The sequence below is a fragment of the Humulus lupulus genome, chromosome 2 (genome assembly GCF_963169125.1).
Source record: "Humulus lupulus chromosome 2, drHumLupu1.1, whole genome shotgun sequence".
NCBI classification, from domain to species: Eukaryota; Viridiplantae; Streptophyta; class Magnoliopsida; order Rosales; family Cannabaceae; genus Humulus; species Humulus lupulus.
In genome coordinates, this window is record NC_084794.1 from 259,889,732 (window position 1) to 259,903,749 (window position 14,018).

Here is a 14,018-nt window from a genome sequence, read left to right on the forward strand (position 1 = left end):
CTCGACCACCACGGCCGAGGGTTTAAAGAGGAACTAGGGTTAAAACCTATTTTGTCGCTTAGGTCGGCTGGTTGTAAATATTTTGCTGTAATTAACCTTTAAATTATATTTTTGGGATCCCAATGTATAAAGTAAACGTTTTAGTGAAACGTTATATCTTAACCAAAAATTTTAACCCTAAACCGCTAATCATACTTAGTTACACAATTGTGGCCAAATGACTCGATTAGCGAGTTTAACACTGTTTAAAAGGCACACCGTAACGATTCCTGAAGTTTAGGGCGTTACAGGCAAGTGGCACGCGATGGCCCAACAAAGGCAACAAACAAGCAACACATAGACCATAAAGAAAGTGTTGACTGTGTTTTTAGCCAACGACGTGAGAACGTCAAATACGACAAACCTTCAAGAGAAATAAAACGACACAGACGGTTTAACAAAGAAAATAAAGAACACACAAGATTTTATAGTGGTTCAGCCCCGATTGTCGGTAATAGCCTAATCCACTTAGAGTTGTGATTTATATATCTGTACTCAAGATCAGATGGACTGACCCAACTGAGTTTCTCCAGTACAAATTGCAAAAATACAAGAATTTTCTCAAATTTCAGCACTTTCTCTCTCTAGAATACTCAGACCCAAATTTTCTCTCTCTAGAAAGAAGAAGCAGAAGAAGCCCCTCTTTCATCCCATAAGTCATCTATTTATAGGCTTAGGGTCATACATACGGTATCCCCTAGAACCGGGATATTTTATTATATTTATTACATTTAAATTACAAAGAAACATTCAAAATTCAAAATGTAACAAACCCCCCATTTGTGGGAAGAATGAGAGATTCCCGCATATCTTGTTGAAGTTGTTTATGGGAATCTTGACTTAGTCCTCCTCTAGCTAGTTGATCCACCTCTCCTACTGACCACTCATGCAAGTGCTGGTCGGACATGTGCATGGTGGTAGGACAAACATTTGTTGGTCGGACGTGCATGGCGGTAGGACATGCACTTCTCTCCACTAACATGACACTCTCCTCTAGCATGCCATGTTTCTCCTCGGACCAAATCCTTGGGGTCTCCTAGGACCACTCTCTTGAGTTCTCCTCGGATGCACTCTCCTTAGCTCTCCTAGGATGCACTCTCCTTAGCCTCCTAGGATGCACTCTCCTTAGCTCTCCTAGGACCAAGGTGCACTTGGCTTGGTTATGACATCTTTCAAGCAGTCCAAATTCTTCGTCAGTCTACCGGGTCCCTTTATCATAACTCTGAGGAGTCCATGTATTTATTGACTATTAATGTATTTATTGCCACGTTATTGATCTCCAATTTTTGGGTAGAAAGCATACACAACAGGGCATGGATAAACAAAGTTTTATTCATATATGGCCTTGATAGGGCAAGGGAGTACACAGTTTAAGCCCTTATCTTGTAACACCCTACTTCCCTAGAGTCGTTACTAAGTGAGTTTAAAATGTGCATTCAACTCGCTAATCAAGGTTTTAGGTCAAAAAGTGTAATTAAATTATAAACAGAGTTATAAACTTTGAAAATAATCTCATTTACTGAAAATCATAAAGTGTTTGACACTTGGGATCCCAAAATACTGTATAGAAATATTTACAACATATAAGTAGAAACCAAGTCGACTAGACGACAAAAACTAGGTTTTAATACGATCATCTCTCAAAACCACTGGTTGTGGCAGCCAGGCAAGCCAAACATGGACGCGCCGCATCACGCTCTCTGTACTCATGGTTGGTCGACTTTCCCCTTGCCCATACCTGCACCATAGAGCACCCGTGAGCCGAAGCCCAGCAAGAAAACCCTCACAAGTAGAAAAACATATGCATAACAAACACTTAGCATATAAATAAGCCATTAATAGGCTAAACACATATGGCCATGTCGTCCCAGGCGCTTTACCAGGCCCTGGGTTCGCGATCCACACCGTGAGGATATCCCAGGTATCCTTTAAGGTCTCACCCTGGCAACTCGCACCCCACGTGCTCAACGCTGCTCCCGGCCCCTTGCCGCACTCGGCCTTGCACTCCACGTGCCTAATGTCGTTTCCCGACCCCTTGCTGTTCCCGGCCCCTGCCGACCTCGGCCTGCGCTCTTGCCGAACATTTACACAATTGCATTCATAGCATCATAAAACATATACTGAACATTAACAAATTCAGTCAAAGGGCTACACCCTGCAATTCAAACATATTGGGCTCTGCCCTGCATACAAGCTCTATGGGAACAGTGGTTTTCTTACCTGCGTCCCGAGCTCTCCAAGCACTGATGCCCCGAGCATAGTTCCCTAGTCTGAGCCTCGCTGAAGCCCTAGTCACAACACATTAACAAGGTCCACCTATCAAACTCAAATCCAGTAAATAGTTTCAAACCATAATTATAATCTCCGGGGCTTTGAATTCTATCAATTCGGGTGATAAAATCCATCCCGAGGCTAAACTATTGAGTTCCCGAGCCTAAAACCCCTTAAAAACCCAAAAGTACCTTAAGCGCCGCGGCCCCCAGCTCAACCCGAGGCCTTGCCTCACAATTTCCCACACGCGCTGCGGCCCTTGCTGAAGGGCGCCGCGGCGCGCCTCCAATTCTTGATGCCCCAAGATCAAAGGGGCTGCAGCTCAGCAAGAACAGAGTCGCGGCCCTACCCCTCGAACCCAGAAAAACACCCTGTTTTTACCTCAAAAATCAATCCAATTATACCCAAAATCAAGCTAACAATTCCAGATAATCATCACAAAGGTTCTAGCCCAGTTTCAACATCAAAACCTATCAAAAACCTGCTCCAAAAACTCAGCTAAACACCCATGAACAGATCAAATTCTACTCACATGCATTTCCTAAGAAAACAGTAGAAATCAACCATAATTCTCAAAGTTAGAGCTTACCCTTGCTGAGTTATGATTCAGAGTTGATCCCCTAAATTCCCAACTTTAATTCCTCAAGCTCCAAGCCCTGGTTTTCTGGTTAGAGTCTCCCAAGCTTAGCTCCAATTCTTAGTTCTTGACTGTTTTCTTTTCCTAGCTTGTTTCCTTGGGTTGTCTTAGAGAGTAAAGGTGAGAGAGAATAGAAGCTATCTTCAGCTGAGAAGGAAAAGTGAATGTCGGTTTCTAAGTTTCTAAAATCTTCCTAGGCTTTGTTTTATTTAACTTAAGCTTTAAGGTTACCTCAAGGCTCGGGGTGCCAAAAACGTCCCCGAGGGCAAAATGGTAAATTTCCTCAATATTCCCTCCTAGACATTCTAACCTCAAATATATCTCCAAATATTTATTTCCATAACCCGATAACCCCATAATACATCTAATACCCAAAATACCCCTCGACTGGCCCTGAGTCGGATTCTCAACCCCGTTGTGACTTTCTGGCTAACTGCTCCCTAGAACTGTCTCGGATCGTGCTACACAGATATATATCACATACATATCATATTTATCACATTTATGCCCTCAACGGGCTAAAATCACAAACATACCCCTAATATCCAAACGGAGCCCACATGCATATTCAATTCAACTAAACATGCATCTCTATCACATAAATTCACATATTATATCCATAATTCACCCATTACCCTCCAGACACGCTAATCAAGGTCATAAGCCTTATTAGCAAATTTGGGTCGTTACATATCTGCTGTGGCCATGGTGCTTCCCTAAGTCACCAAGTCCCCTAAGGAGCATTCTAAGGAAATAAAGTCTTCCCAGGAACATTTATGATTATCTCCTGGGAGACATATACATAATTACAAAATTGTCATCCCCTACCCCTGAGGTTACTTGGGGGCAAGACTTAACTGATGATCAAGCACCAAGGCATGCTCATACATACAAAATGGCCCCCTGAAAGTGTGTCATGTTGCAGCACGTCACACTCACCACCACAAGCCCGAGGCAGCCAAGGCTTTTGAAGATTCAAAGGGGCTCTTTCACAGAGAGAGATAGGTGAAACATCGTTTCACAAAACCAAAGATTATTTGGTCCAATGTAGTATCAGAAATCGGAATTCGATCCAATGATATCATAAATCAGAATTCAATCCAATAACATATATCTCTCCTTTTTAACATATCTCTCCATTTTCCTTGGAGTACTTGGGTTTTGAACAAATTCAAGTCTCATTCCATTGGATTAGAAAAACAAAATATGTTGTTTATGACAAAATCATTCAAACCCAAATCAATAAATCCTTCCAAGGCAATGATGAGATTGTGAATTGGGTTTTCAAGGTTTTCAAGTTCTAATATTTTGTTCCAGAAGCCAATTTTGTCTCTATTCATACTCTTAATTCTAAAAGACCATAGAGATAGTGGCAAACCACGCAATTAGATTGAATAAAATAATAAGAAATGAAAGTGAATTAATCGAAACCAGATATGCTAAATTTGTTTACACACATTCACAAAACCCCCCTTTCTTTTACCACTTTTTTTCCCCTCTTTCTATTTGGGCAAGCACCCTGCAAACTATAACTCCAGAAACTTTTCTTAATTACAAAATAAATGCGATATATTGTTTGCTAGAAGTAACAAAAGATATTTAAGAAAAATGAAAATGAAATTCTCTATCTACTTTGATTGTTTCGAAAGAAGCTGAAATCCCAACGACGAATCAAACCATCCATGACATTGCCCGCAGGGTTTCGTTCCACCGTTAATGTGGCTTTTGTATTTGCTGACAAATCAGTTTCTGGAGCGCTTTGGGTGCTTGACGAGGTAACATTTTGAGTAGGCTGCCCTGAGCTTCCAGATTCTTTGGCAGGAGTTTTATGCCTGGGATCAGAAATGTGAGTCTTGGTTACTGAATTTGATGTAGATTCTGCTTTCAACGACTCACGTTGCTGTACCAAAGTGGAAATAGATTCCGTCTTCAACGAGTCCTTCTGCTCTACAGAAGAAGCAGCACCCGGTTTGTCATCTTTCTGTGAAATTTTTGAAGAATGTGATCCAACAATTGATGGTGATTCGTCCCCGTGTGGTTGTGGATGTCTCATATCCAAATCTTTCAATGACAACAGCATTGCTTCCATGATCATCTAAAGATGTTGAAAAAACTCACGTTATTTCAAACACAACAAGCACATCAGAGGACTAATGTGAAAAGATATTATAACTCAACAGTGTAATCACCTTTTCTTCCTCTTCCACATCGGTTGGAAAACCTGCCAAGTCGTCGAGTTCATATTCTACGTATTGATCATCATCCATTGTTGTAGGAACATGGGGTCCACAGGGATCGCCATTGGTGAATTCAAAACTTATCATTTTGGAAGATGACGAGCAGAGATCGTCATCACATTTTTGATCCTGTAGAATCAAGTTAGAAGACTTGGTTCAGTTTTCATTGCAGTACTCTTTTAAGTTTCTCACATTACATTATCATTTATTAACATATTATAAAAATATGATCTAAGCTACTATGCGCACAAATATATATATGTTTATATTTATAGATAGATAGATCATGTTATAAAAATATGTTCTAGGCTCCTAAGCATTCAAACACAGAAGTACTAATGTAACTATGCATAACACCAACCTAGACCTCTACAATTCATGAACAGCTGTTGCCAAGACAAGAACTATACCTTATTTTTGGATTGATTTTCTGTAGATGGGATATCCGAAGGAACCTAAGCAGGAGCCAAAAAGAAAATAATGAGTATGCCTTCATTAGGCGAAGTGGTATGCCTTCCAAACCTTTCACATCTGTAACATTTTGACATCTGAGCTAACCCAAACCAATTGCAATAACTAACCTCTGTCCGACTCATAGGTCTTCTTGAACGAAGTTTCTCGATGGCGTCTTGAGTGCTGCCAGTTATCGGTTCTGCAAGCAATAAACAAGTTGAAGATTAAGAAAGTAGTTCCTATCGAAGATATTATAATATTTGCAGTCAAGCAGTAGAAGAGACACCAAGTTTCTATGTCATGCCTGATGATGGACTTGAAAATTCAAGGTCACGGCCATGGTCTACTGGAGGCGTCATTCTCCAACCAACCTGAAATTGCAACAATCAACTATCCTCTATCTAGAAAAATATTATATTATAATATGAAAGTCAAAACAGATATTAAACGTTGTTTTATTTACCTTACCAAAGTAATCCTGCATAGAGTCAAAAAAAGCTTCCCCCACCTCATCCTCAGGAGGTTGCAAGACATTATGGAAAAATATATTTATAGAGTCAAAGTAAAACTGAGGTCTTGGAGAGTTGTGATCTCCCTCGAATTTGATAATATTTTTGTCTCCCTGCAAAAATATTCATAGAATCACAAGCCCAACAAGACATTAAATACATCCATCCAATGCCAAACCAAACACGCCTAAAAGTCATAACCAACAGCAGGCATCAACAAACAGAATACTAATTTCATTGCTGACCATCAAAATATGAATGCTCAGAGACAACCAAAATGCAATTTGCTAGTTTCTTTGACTTGATACCCAAGGTCATTGCCAGAAAATTTTGAAATTTCAGTTTTGTTTGGTTTAGAAGAATTAGGCTAAAAATATGAAAGGCATATTATTTCATAATTTTTCTACTAACAAGAAAAATACTTACAACATAAGCCTCAAATATACGATCTGAATGGTGGGGCCGAATAAAATCATCATCAGTAGCATGCCCAAACAGAACTGGAACAAAGCATGTTTTCGCTACCTACATAGTGTGAAAACAAATCAAATCATTTTCACAAGAACAAGAAAAGAAAAAATAACAATATGATAAAAGAAAATTATAATAACTCCATCCATATTGTTCATATAATGCCATCAATAATGTACGAGCAACATTTCACTATTTTTTAATTCCATGTTTTGAATTATTTCATGCATGTTCAGAGAAAGCTGAGTGAATTCATATTTTGCCATCAACAATGAGCACAAAATCATACATCTGGGTGCTTTTCTTTTTCCCTTAGACACATCTCAAAGTTATCAAGAAGAAGTTCAAACCCAATAGATAAATAAAATCATTTAGAGGTTAATACCTTAATGGTGTTCAGACCAGTTATGTCAAATTTTGCCTTTTTCTGGATAGCTCTTCGCATATATTGTATTGCAAACTTGACCTACAAAAAGCCAAATAGAGAAAGTTAATATTGAGGAAACCTTTCACGGAAGATACACAATTGAAAGTTTACATAGAAATATACTTACAGTGAACTTCGGTAAACGGACTTTGTACGTATCCACCAGTTCCATCATCAAGTCAACCAAATCAGAAAAGGGACTATCAAGAACCATTCCAGCTATTGAAGGATCCTCAGCTCCATACATAAGGCTGTGCAGAATAGCATAAGCTGTTAGTAGAAATGGCCTACACTATAGCAGGACGCCTAAGTTAATGAGGAAAAAGAAAAGGTTAATGATATGAATTAATCCAACTGTATTTTCCAACTATTGTTTACTTAGTATGACTACTCTATTGCTTTGTTATGCATAGCTCCTAAAATGCTGCATATTCCATATATGAGAAATGTCTACGGAAAAAGGAAAGAGAGGTAAACCAAGCCTACAAGTGAGGTGAATAATGCACTTGGTGTACTAGCTAGCTATTGGCACACAAAAAATAGACAAATTAATCGTCATTCAATTAAAAACCTTTGTTAATCTTCAATGAAATTATGGAAAGATGATATTTAATTTTGCATGAACATTTTACATTTTTATTTGTTTGCATTTTATAAATGCAAGCTTACAGGAAAACACTAAGTGAATGAATGAAACTGAAACCTAGTGACTGCACCCATTGAGCGGCCCCACAAGCCTATCATAGAGACATTTCCATCTGCTCGCAAATAATCAACCACAGCTCTTAGATCATCCTTCTGCAAGGAAGACACGAGGAGAAAGAAAGAACAAGATTGTCATACATATGCATGTTATGATATAGAATACATTGTGGAAAATACCAACATGCAAAATGCCAATCCACTAGTAAAGGATCGATAAGGAATTTTCAGTTCCTTCACAAATGAAGAGCTTTGAGAAATAATTTGGAAATGCATCTACTAAGTTTGAGAAAAAGGGTCATGAAACGTCTTATGTAAATTTGAGTTGATTACACTGTATCTCTTGCTTCAATTCATGTTAGACACATGATTTTATGTGGCTTATAGTTTAAACACACAAACACGAAACAGTACGCACAAAATTGCATTATAAAGACTTTTAATTACGCTTAAACTTCTAATGTCATTTCATTCACGCTCTTTGGAAGCATCTGATATGATCAGCATGCTTTTAGGTAAAACTTCAGATGTCACAAAAGATATACTTTCACATTTTGAACTATCATCATCATTTAAGTTAAAGGCAGCATCAGAGATGACTACCATTCCATAAAAATGGCCTAAATGATCAGTTATGTCACTTGATGCATGTAACATGGGTTTGAATTTAGATAATTTCTATTCTATGAGCATACTTCATTCCACCCAAGAGTAACGTGATCTCCTCCAGAGATACCAGACCCCGAGAAATCAAGGGTGAAAACTGTAATGTTTGAAGGTAGCAAAATAATAGCTGCTTCACTGGCATCAGCCCTGCACCCACTGCAAACATAGTGTTGCAGTTAGTAAAAAACTAAAGATAATTCTATCATATTAGCAGGGCTGATGATCAATAAGTTAAGCATAAACATTAAATGTTGATTAAGTGAACATTTACAAAATATATTTTTTATTTAAAAGAAATTCATTTTTCACTGGTCTCGTGAATCATGACATCTTTGTAGATTTGTGAAATGTTGTGATACTAAAGGTTGCAAATCGAAGTCAATTGGGTAAGCACAATAATTACATACTACAGAAGCATATGTAAAATTCTGGCAGTACAATAAACTTGAAAAGGGATTAAGCTGTAGTCACATTGCAAACAACAGCATGGGCAGTAATCACTATGAGACACAATAGAGTGCATCATTAATTTTCCATTACTTACGAGTAAGTCTAGCGCCAAGTATAGGAAAGCAAAACAATTTTTATTCTCAGCTATGACAGGGTCAATATCAGAGACAAAATGCTTTGAGGTTTGTGCATTATTATATCAGTCATGAATGATCGAAACCTTGAATCAAGAAATTACCTGTTTCCATGGCAGTATATTACACAGGGCAGAGGCTTTCCTTCAGGACTAACAATGGGAACATAATGACTACACCGAAGCAAATCTCCTCGACTATTCTTAACCTGCAGAATATTCAAAATACTTTCTAATGAAAAGGAAGAAATCACTAAAAAAAAATCCTGTATTATAGTTTATATGCCCAGGTAAGATAAAATCCCTTTCAGTACCAAAGCACATAACACAAGTACAGCACTCACTAATGAATTCTCTTAATAATGTATATGAAAGAAATCCCATATTCTAATATGGGTTACCATATTCTTTCAACAGCCAAGTTTCCAAAAACAAGCGCTGATTTTCTATAGCATCTGACTTACATACAATATGGGAAGCAAAAATCCATGATAATACAAATCTTGAATAAGAAATACTACATATAATACTGAAACTCACCTCCAAATCTTTCCTTTGATACCATTTTCCCCTCAGCATAAACTCTTGTTCCAATAGATCATGTTTTGGATCATACTCAGCCCTGCAACCCAAAATGGATAGACCCAACAATATTTTCAGCTCAATAAAGAAAAAACTAAAGGTTTTAATTCCAAGTAGAAAATAAATCAACAAGGTGATATATTATATCAAATTTGAGCATATTAACCCTTCATGTTGAATACGTTACACAACAATATTTTAAACAAAAACACGTTCAAATCAAAGCAAACTAGATCTCAACTTCTTTACAAAGGGGAAGAAAAGTGGAGTTATATAGTGCAAATCCCACGTGAATAATTCTACGCCAGTTTTAGAAAATAAACCAAAAATCTGTTATTTCCAACCAGAAAAATACTAAAATGAATTCTAGCATAATTCTACTTGCTCCCCCATAAATAAATTGGGCTCCTTCAAATTATGAATTCCAATCACCCAATACCATCATAGCAAAGGCTACAAAATTAAAAAAACTTCCAAATCCTAAAATTTCACCAAGACCCAATAATCAAGAAAGAACGAAGAAAACCCGTATAGAATTTTCGTGATATATATACTCAAAAGCCTCAAATTCTCCATTAAAAATAAACGCAAAGATTAATATACCTGGGAGGTCGAATGATAAAGTTGACGAGCTGCTCCATAGATTCAATATGAGGAAGGTGATTTCCTACTTTGCTACCTCTCTCTCTCTCTCTCTAAGATGGCTTTTCAGTTTTTAAAAGCGCATAAAATATTACACACTATTAAAGAAATATAAACATTTATATATATAATCAAAATAGCCAAGAAAAAATTTGATGGGCAAAGAATAATTTATCAGACCAATAATATAAAAAATTATTTTAAAAAAAAAACAAAGAAACAACAAGAAGAAGAAGACGAACCTAAGAAGCTTAAGCTTATTGGTTGATTATTAATGGTGGAACTTTCAATTTATGCCTTCTTTTTTAATTCTTTTCTTGCAATTATTAATATCAATAACTATGTATTAATTATATATTCTTCAATATCCGAGCCCGAGTCCGGATCCGACCCGTTTACACGTGTACAACCCGTTTCGTCATACAATTGACCTCCCACACGTGTTATCTCTTTCTCTCTGTCTACAGTCTGTTCTGATCTGAGTTCTGAATTTGTTGGACTTTGAACCAATGGGCTTTTTTTCTGGACTTCGATGACTGGGTCGAGGCCCAACTCATGATTGGCTTTTAGAAATTATAATATTTTTTTCAACAATATTTTATAAAATTATTTGTGAAAATAATATTATTAATATCACCTTATAAATAATGATTTTTTAATAATATTTTATAAATTAGCCTTCTAAATAAAGTGTGGATCAAACTTGACAAAATATTAAACTTTGTATGTCAAAAATACTACTTTATAAAGATTTATAAAAATAGGAAAACTAAATAAAATTTTATTTATATCATTTTACTCATAACTCTTATTTTATAATATAATAATAATAATAAATGTATCATGTCATTGAAAAGCTTATACCTAGTAATATAAAGGAAGGTAAATATTTTGAATTAGATCTAAAATAGTGACAAAGTTGTTTGTGTAAAAGTGGAGTAGGGTTATAAAGTTAATTCTTATTTTTTATTTAATAGAAAAATAAATAAAAAGAAAAATACAAATTTAGATGCATTTAAAAGGGAATCTTTAATTTGAAAAGAAAAAGGTGGAGAGATCTTGGTGAGCAATAAAGTAAGGTTCTGTTAAAGTAAATGTTTTTCTTTTAAGGAAATTGATGATGTGAAACATCACCCACTTTTCCAAATTGTTGCACTAATAATATGTTTGTGTGTCAGATAACAAATATAAGAGAGAAATATATGTTTGCCCCTAAGAATATTTGTAACAAAGAAGATCTCCTGTAATAAATAACCTATTTAATTGATAAATACCCTTTTCCGAAAACTCAAATGGAATTAGTGGCTTTCTTGCCTTAAATTCCACCCAAAAAAAATAAAGAAGGTATACATAGAGCCTTGAGATAGTAGATTATGGCCAATGTGGCTCCCACCATATTAAGAAAAAGAATGTGTTTAAGAAGCTCTAATTTTTTTTTTTGCTGGAAGAAGCTCTAATTGGTTAGTTGGCTCTTTAATCAAAGTGTCTTCTATAGACAACATTCATGTCAAGTCAATGAACTATAATAATAAATAGGAGGAGGTCCCATTTTACCAAGTTAATATAGTTGGATTTGAGTGAATAAAACTATTCGTATTTGATTGTATATATAATGCTTGAACAATATTGTTTTAATAACAACTAGTAGTAGTAGTAGTAGTTACCACTAATATTTTGCCTTGTTTTGACAAAGACAAGTGAAAAAGTAATGGCCAAATGTGAAAAGCATTCGATGGATTATAAGTTTAAAAATTGAAATAATAATTATAATAAATGGATTTTTTTCTTTCTAAAAGTTTAAATATGTATGATTATGTCTACTTTTTCATGTTTCAAATAATAAAGCAAGTAGCGACAATTGTTTCTTGCTCAAAAACATTATTATTTACATTAAAAATATTGTTTAAATTAAAGAAATATTGTTATAGGGCACTCTATTTATAGTTTATATTGTACTAGTAAAGGGAAAATTCATTTTTTTTTTTAAAGTTCGAACATCAAACAAGATTTTTCTATTAGGTACAAAATATGGAAAATAAAAAATATTTATCAATAAAGGGTCTATACTTTTTTAGATCATGTATTTTGACTTATTACCTGTTTGGATCTTGTGTTTTGATAAATTATTTTTTGGACCCTATGTTTTGTAAAATAGTTCAAATAGGCCCATAATCCTGATTTTGATTAACAAAAAATTGAGTATAACAACATAGTTCTTAAGCAGAATGATTATATTTTTGTTATGAGTTGTTAGTTTGATGATTTATTTGTGATTTTAGTTCAAAAAACTTTTATCAAAATCGAATTTCGGGATCTATTTGAACTAATTTAGAAAACACATGGTCCAAAAAAAAATTTGTCAAAACACATGGTCTAAATAGGCAATGAGACAAAACACAGAATCTAAAAATATATAAACCCATCAATAAATCACTATCACTCAACTGAATAAAACAGACCATATAAATTAAGTGATGATTATTTATAAGTTGGACCACTAACTTATTAACTAATATCTCTTTTATATAATAAGTGTGTAGATAACAGAAATTTTTTGTTTTAACAGTTTTTTATTTTTTTAATGTTAACTTTAACAAAATATTTTTATATTTAACATAATATTTTTATATTTAACGGTAATTTATAAACACTTAAAATTAAATAAAATAAAATAAATAATTAAAAAAAATTGAAATAGGATATTTTTTAGATATTTTACAATGATAATTATTTTTAAATAATAAATAATTAAACAAATTAAAATAGAATATTTTTCATATATTTTACAATGATAATTATTTAAAAATAATAAATAATTAAACAAATTAAAATAGAATATTTTAAAATATGATATTTTTGAGATATTTTAAAATGATAATTATTTAAAAATAATAAAATCATACGTTTTATAACTTAAATAAAATTTAATTAAACTTAAACTCACTTATTAGAATAATATTATATTAAGCATATAATATAATCTATTGTGAATTGGCAACAAATTATTTTTTTTTTAAAAAACTAGCAAGAAACTTAAATTTAAAATCCACATATAATATTTAATATTACATTAAATATATAATATATAATCTCTTGTTGTCACTCCCAAATTCAAAAACTAGAACAAACATAAATTTAAACAAAATAAGTAAATTATTTAATTAAAATAGGATATTTATTTCAATATTTATATGACATCAATATAAATTTAATACAAATTATTAATAAATTCTATAAATAAAATCAAGCAAACGTGCATATTGCACGTTGCTTGTACCTAGTATATATATATATATATAACTATAGCTATAAAAATATAAATATATAAACATATTAATTTTTAGGCTAGTAGCAATTAGTTGGAGCTATTAGTTTGATTCGATCAAATTAAACATGAGTATACATTTTGTAATTTTTCTATTTTTTAATACTATAATTTATTAGAAGTATATATATATATATATATATATATATATTAGGTAGAAGTAACGTGCAATATACGTTTGCTTAGTTTTAAAGTTGTAAACATCGTTTATAATTTTAATAAAAATAAGTTCACTGTTTTTAAAATATATATATAATATAATGAATTATAGTTATATAGTATATATAATTATTATATCAATAATCTCTACATATATGACATATAAATACAACGTTGACATATATATATAAATGCATATGGCTACTTAACATATATATAAAATATAATAATATTTAAATAGAAATAAAATAATAATAGAAAAAAGCATAGCGGAGACAATAGTATATATGAATCAACTATTTTTAGTTTCTAATA

At 33.6% G+C, this 14,018-nt stretch overlaps 1 protein-coding gene across 2 annotated transcripts; it reads right to left on the reverse strand.

Annotated features, from left to right (window-relative positions):
- Positions 1-4,314: 4,314 nt before the first annotated feature.
- Positions 4,315-10,524, reverse strand: LOC133819293 (uncharacterized). 2 transcript variants are annotated; one of them, XM_062252492.1, is made up of 15 exons: positions 10,462-10,524; positions 10,181-10,281; positions 9,536-9,617; positions 9,101-9,204; positions 8,442-8,568; positions 7,748-7,842; positions 7,172-7,295; positions 7,003-7,083; positions 6,573-6,671; positions 6,101-6,259; positions 5,942-6,008; positions 5,766-5,836; positions 5,595-5,639; positions 5,137-5,313; positions 4,315-5,042 (listed from the first exon to the last, which is right to left on the reverse strand). In XM_062252492.1, the coding sequence occupies exons 2-15, from the start codon at positions 10,216-10,218 to the stop codon at positions 4,572-4,574; spliced, it is 1,740 nt and encodes a 579-aa protein (XP_062108476.1). In that variant the 5' UTR covers positions 10,219-10,281; positions 10,462-10,524; the 3' UTR covers positions 4,315-4,571. The 2 variants fall into 2 exon arrangements, with proteins under 2 accessions (XP_062108476.1, XP_062108475.1); XM_062252491.1 differs by having other exon boundaries at positions 10,181-10,475.
- Positions 10,525-14,018: the final 3,494 nt, after the last annotated feature.

Bases quoted from the DNA above. Each gene is read 5' to 3' on its own strand.
- LOC133819293 (XM_062252492.1), bottom strand. From the start codon at position 10,218: ATGGAGCAGCTCGTCAACTTTATCATTCGACCTCCCAG. The intron at 6,260-6,572 runs GTAAGTATTTTT...ATATTTTTGCAG, and splicing joins GTATATTTGAGGCTTATGTT to GGAGACAAAAATATTATCAA. The intron at 5,640-5,765 runs GTTAGTTATTGC...GCTCCTGCTTAG, and splicing joins GACCTATGAGTCGGACAGAG to GTTCCTTCGGATATCCCATC.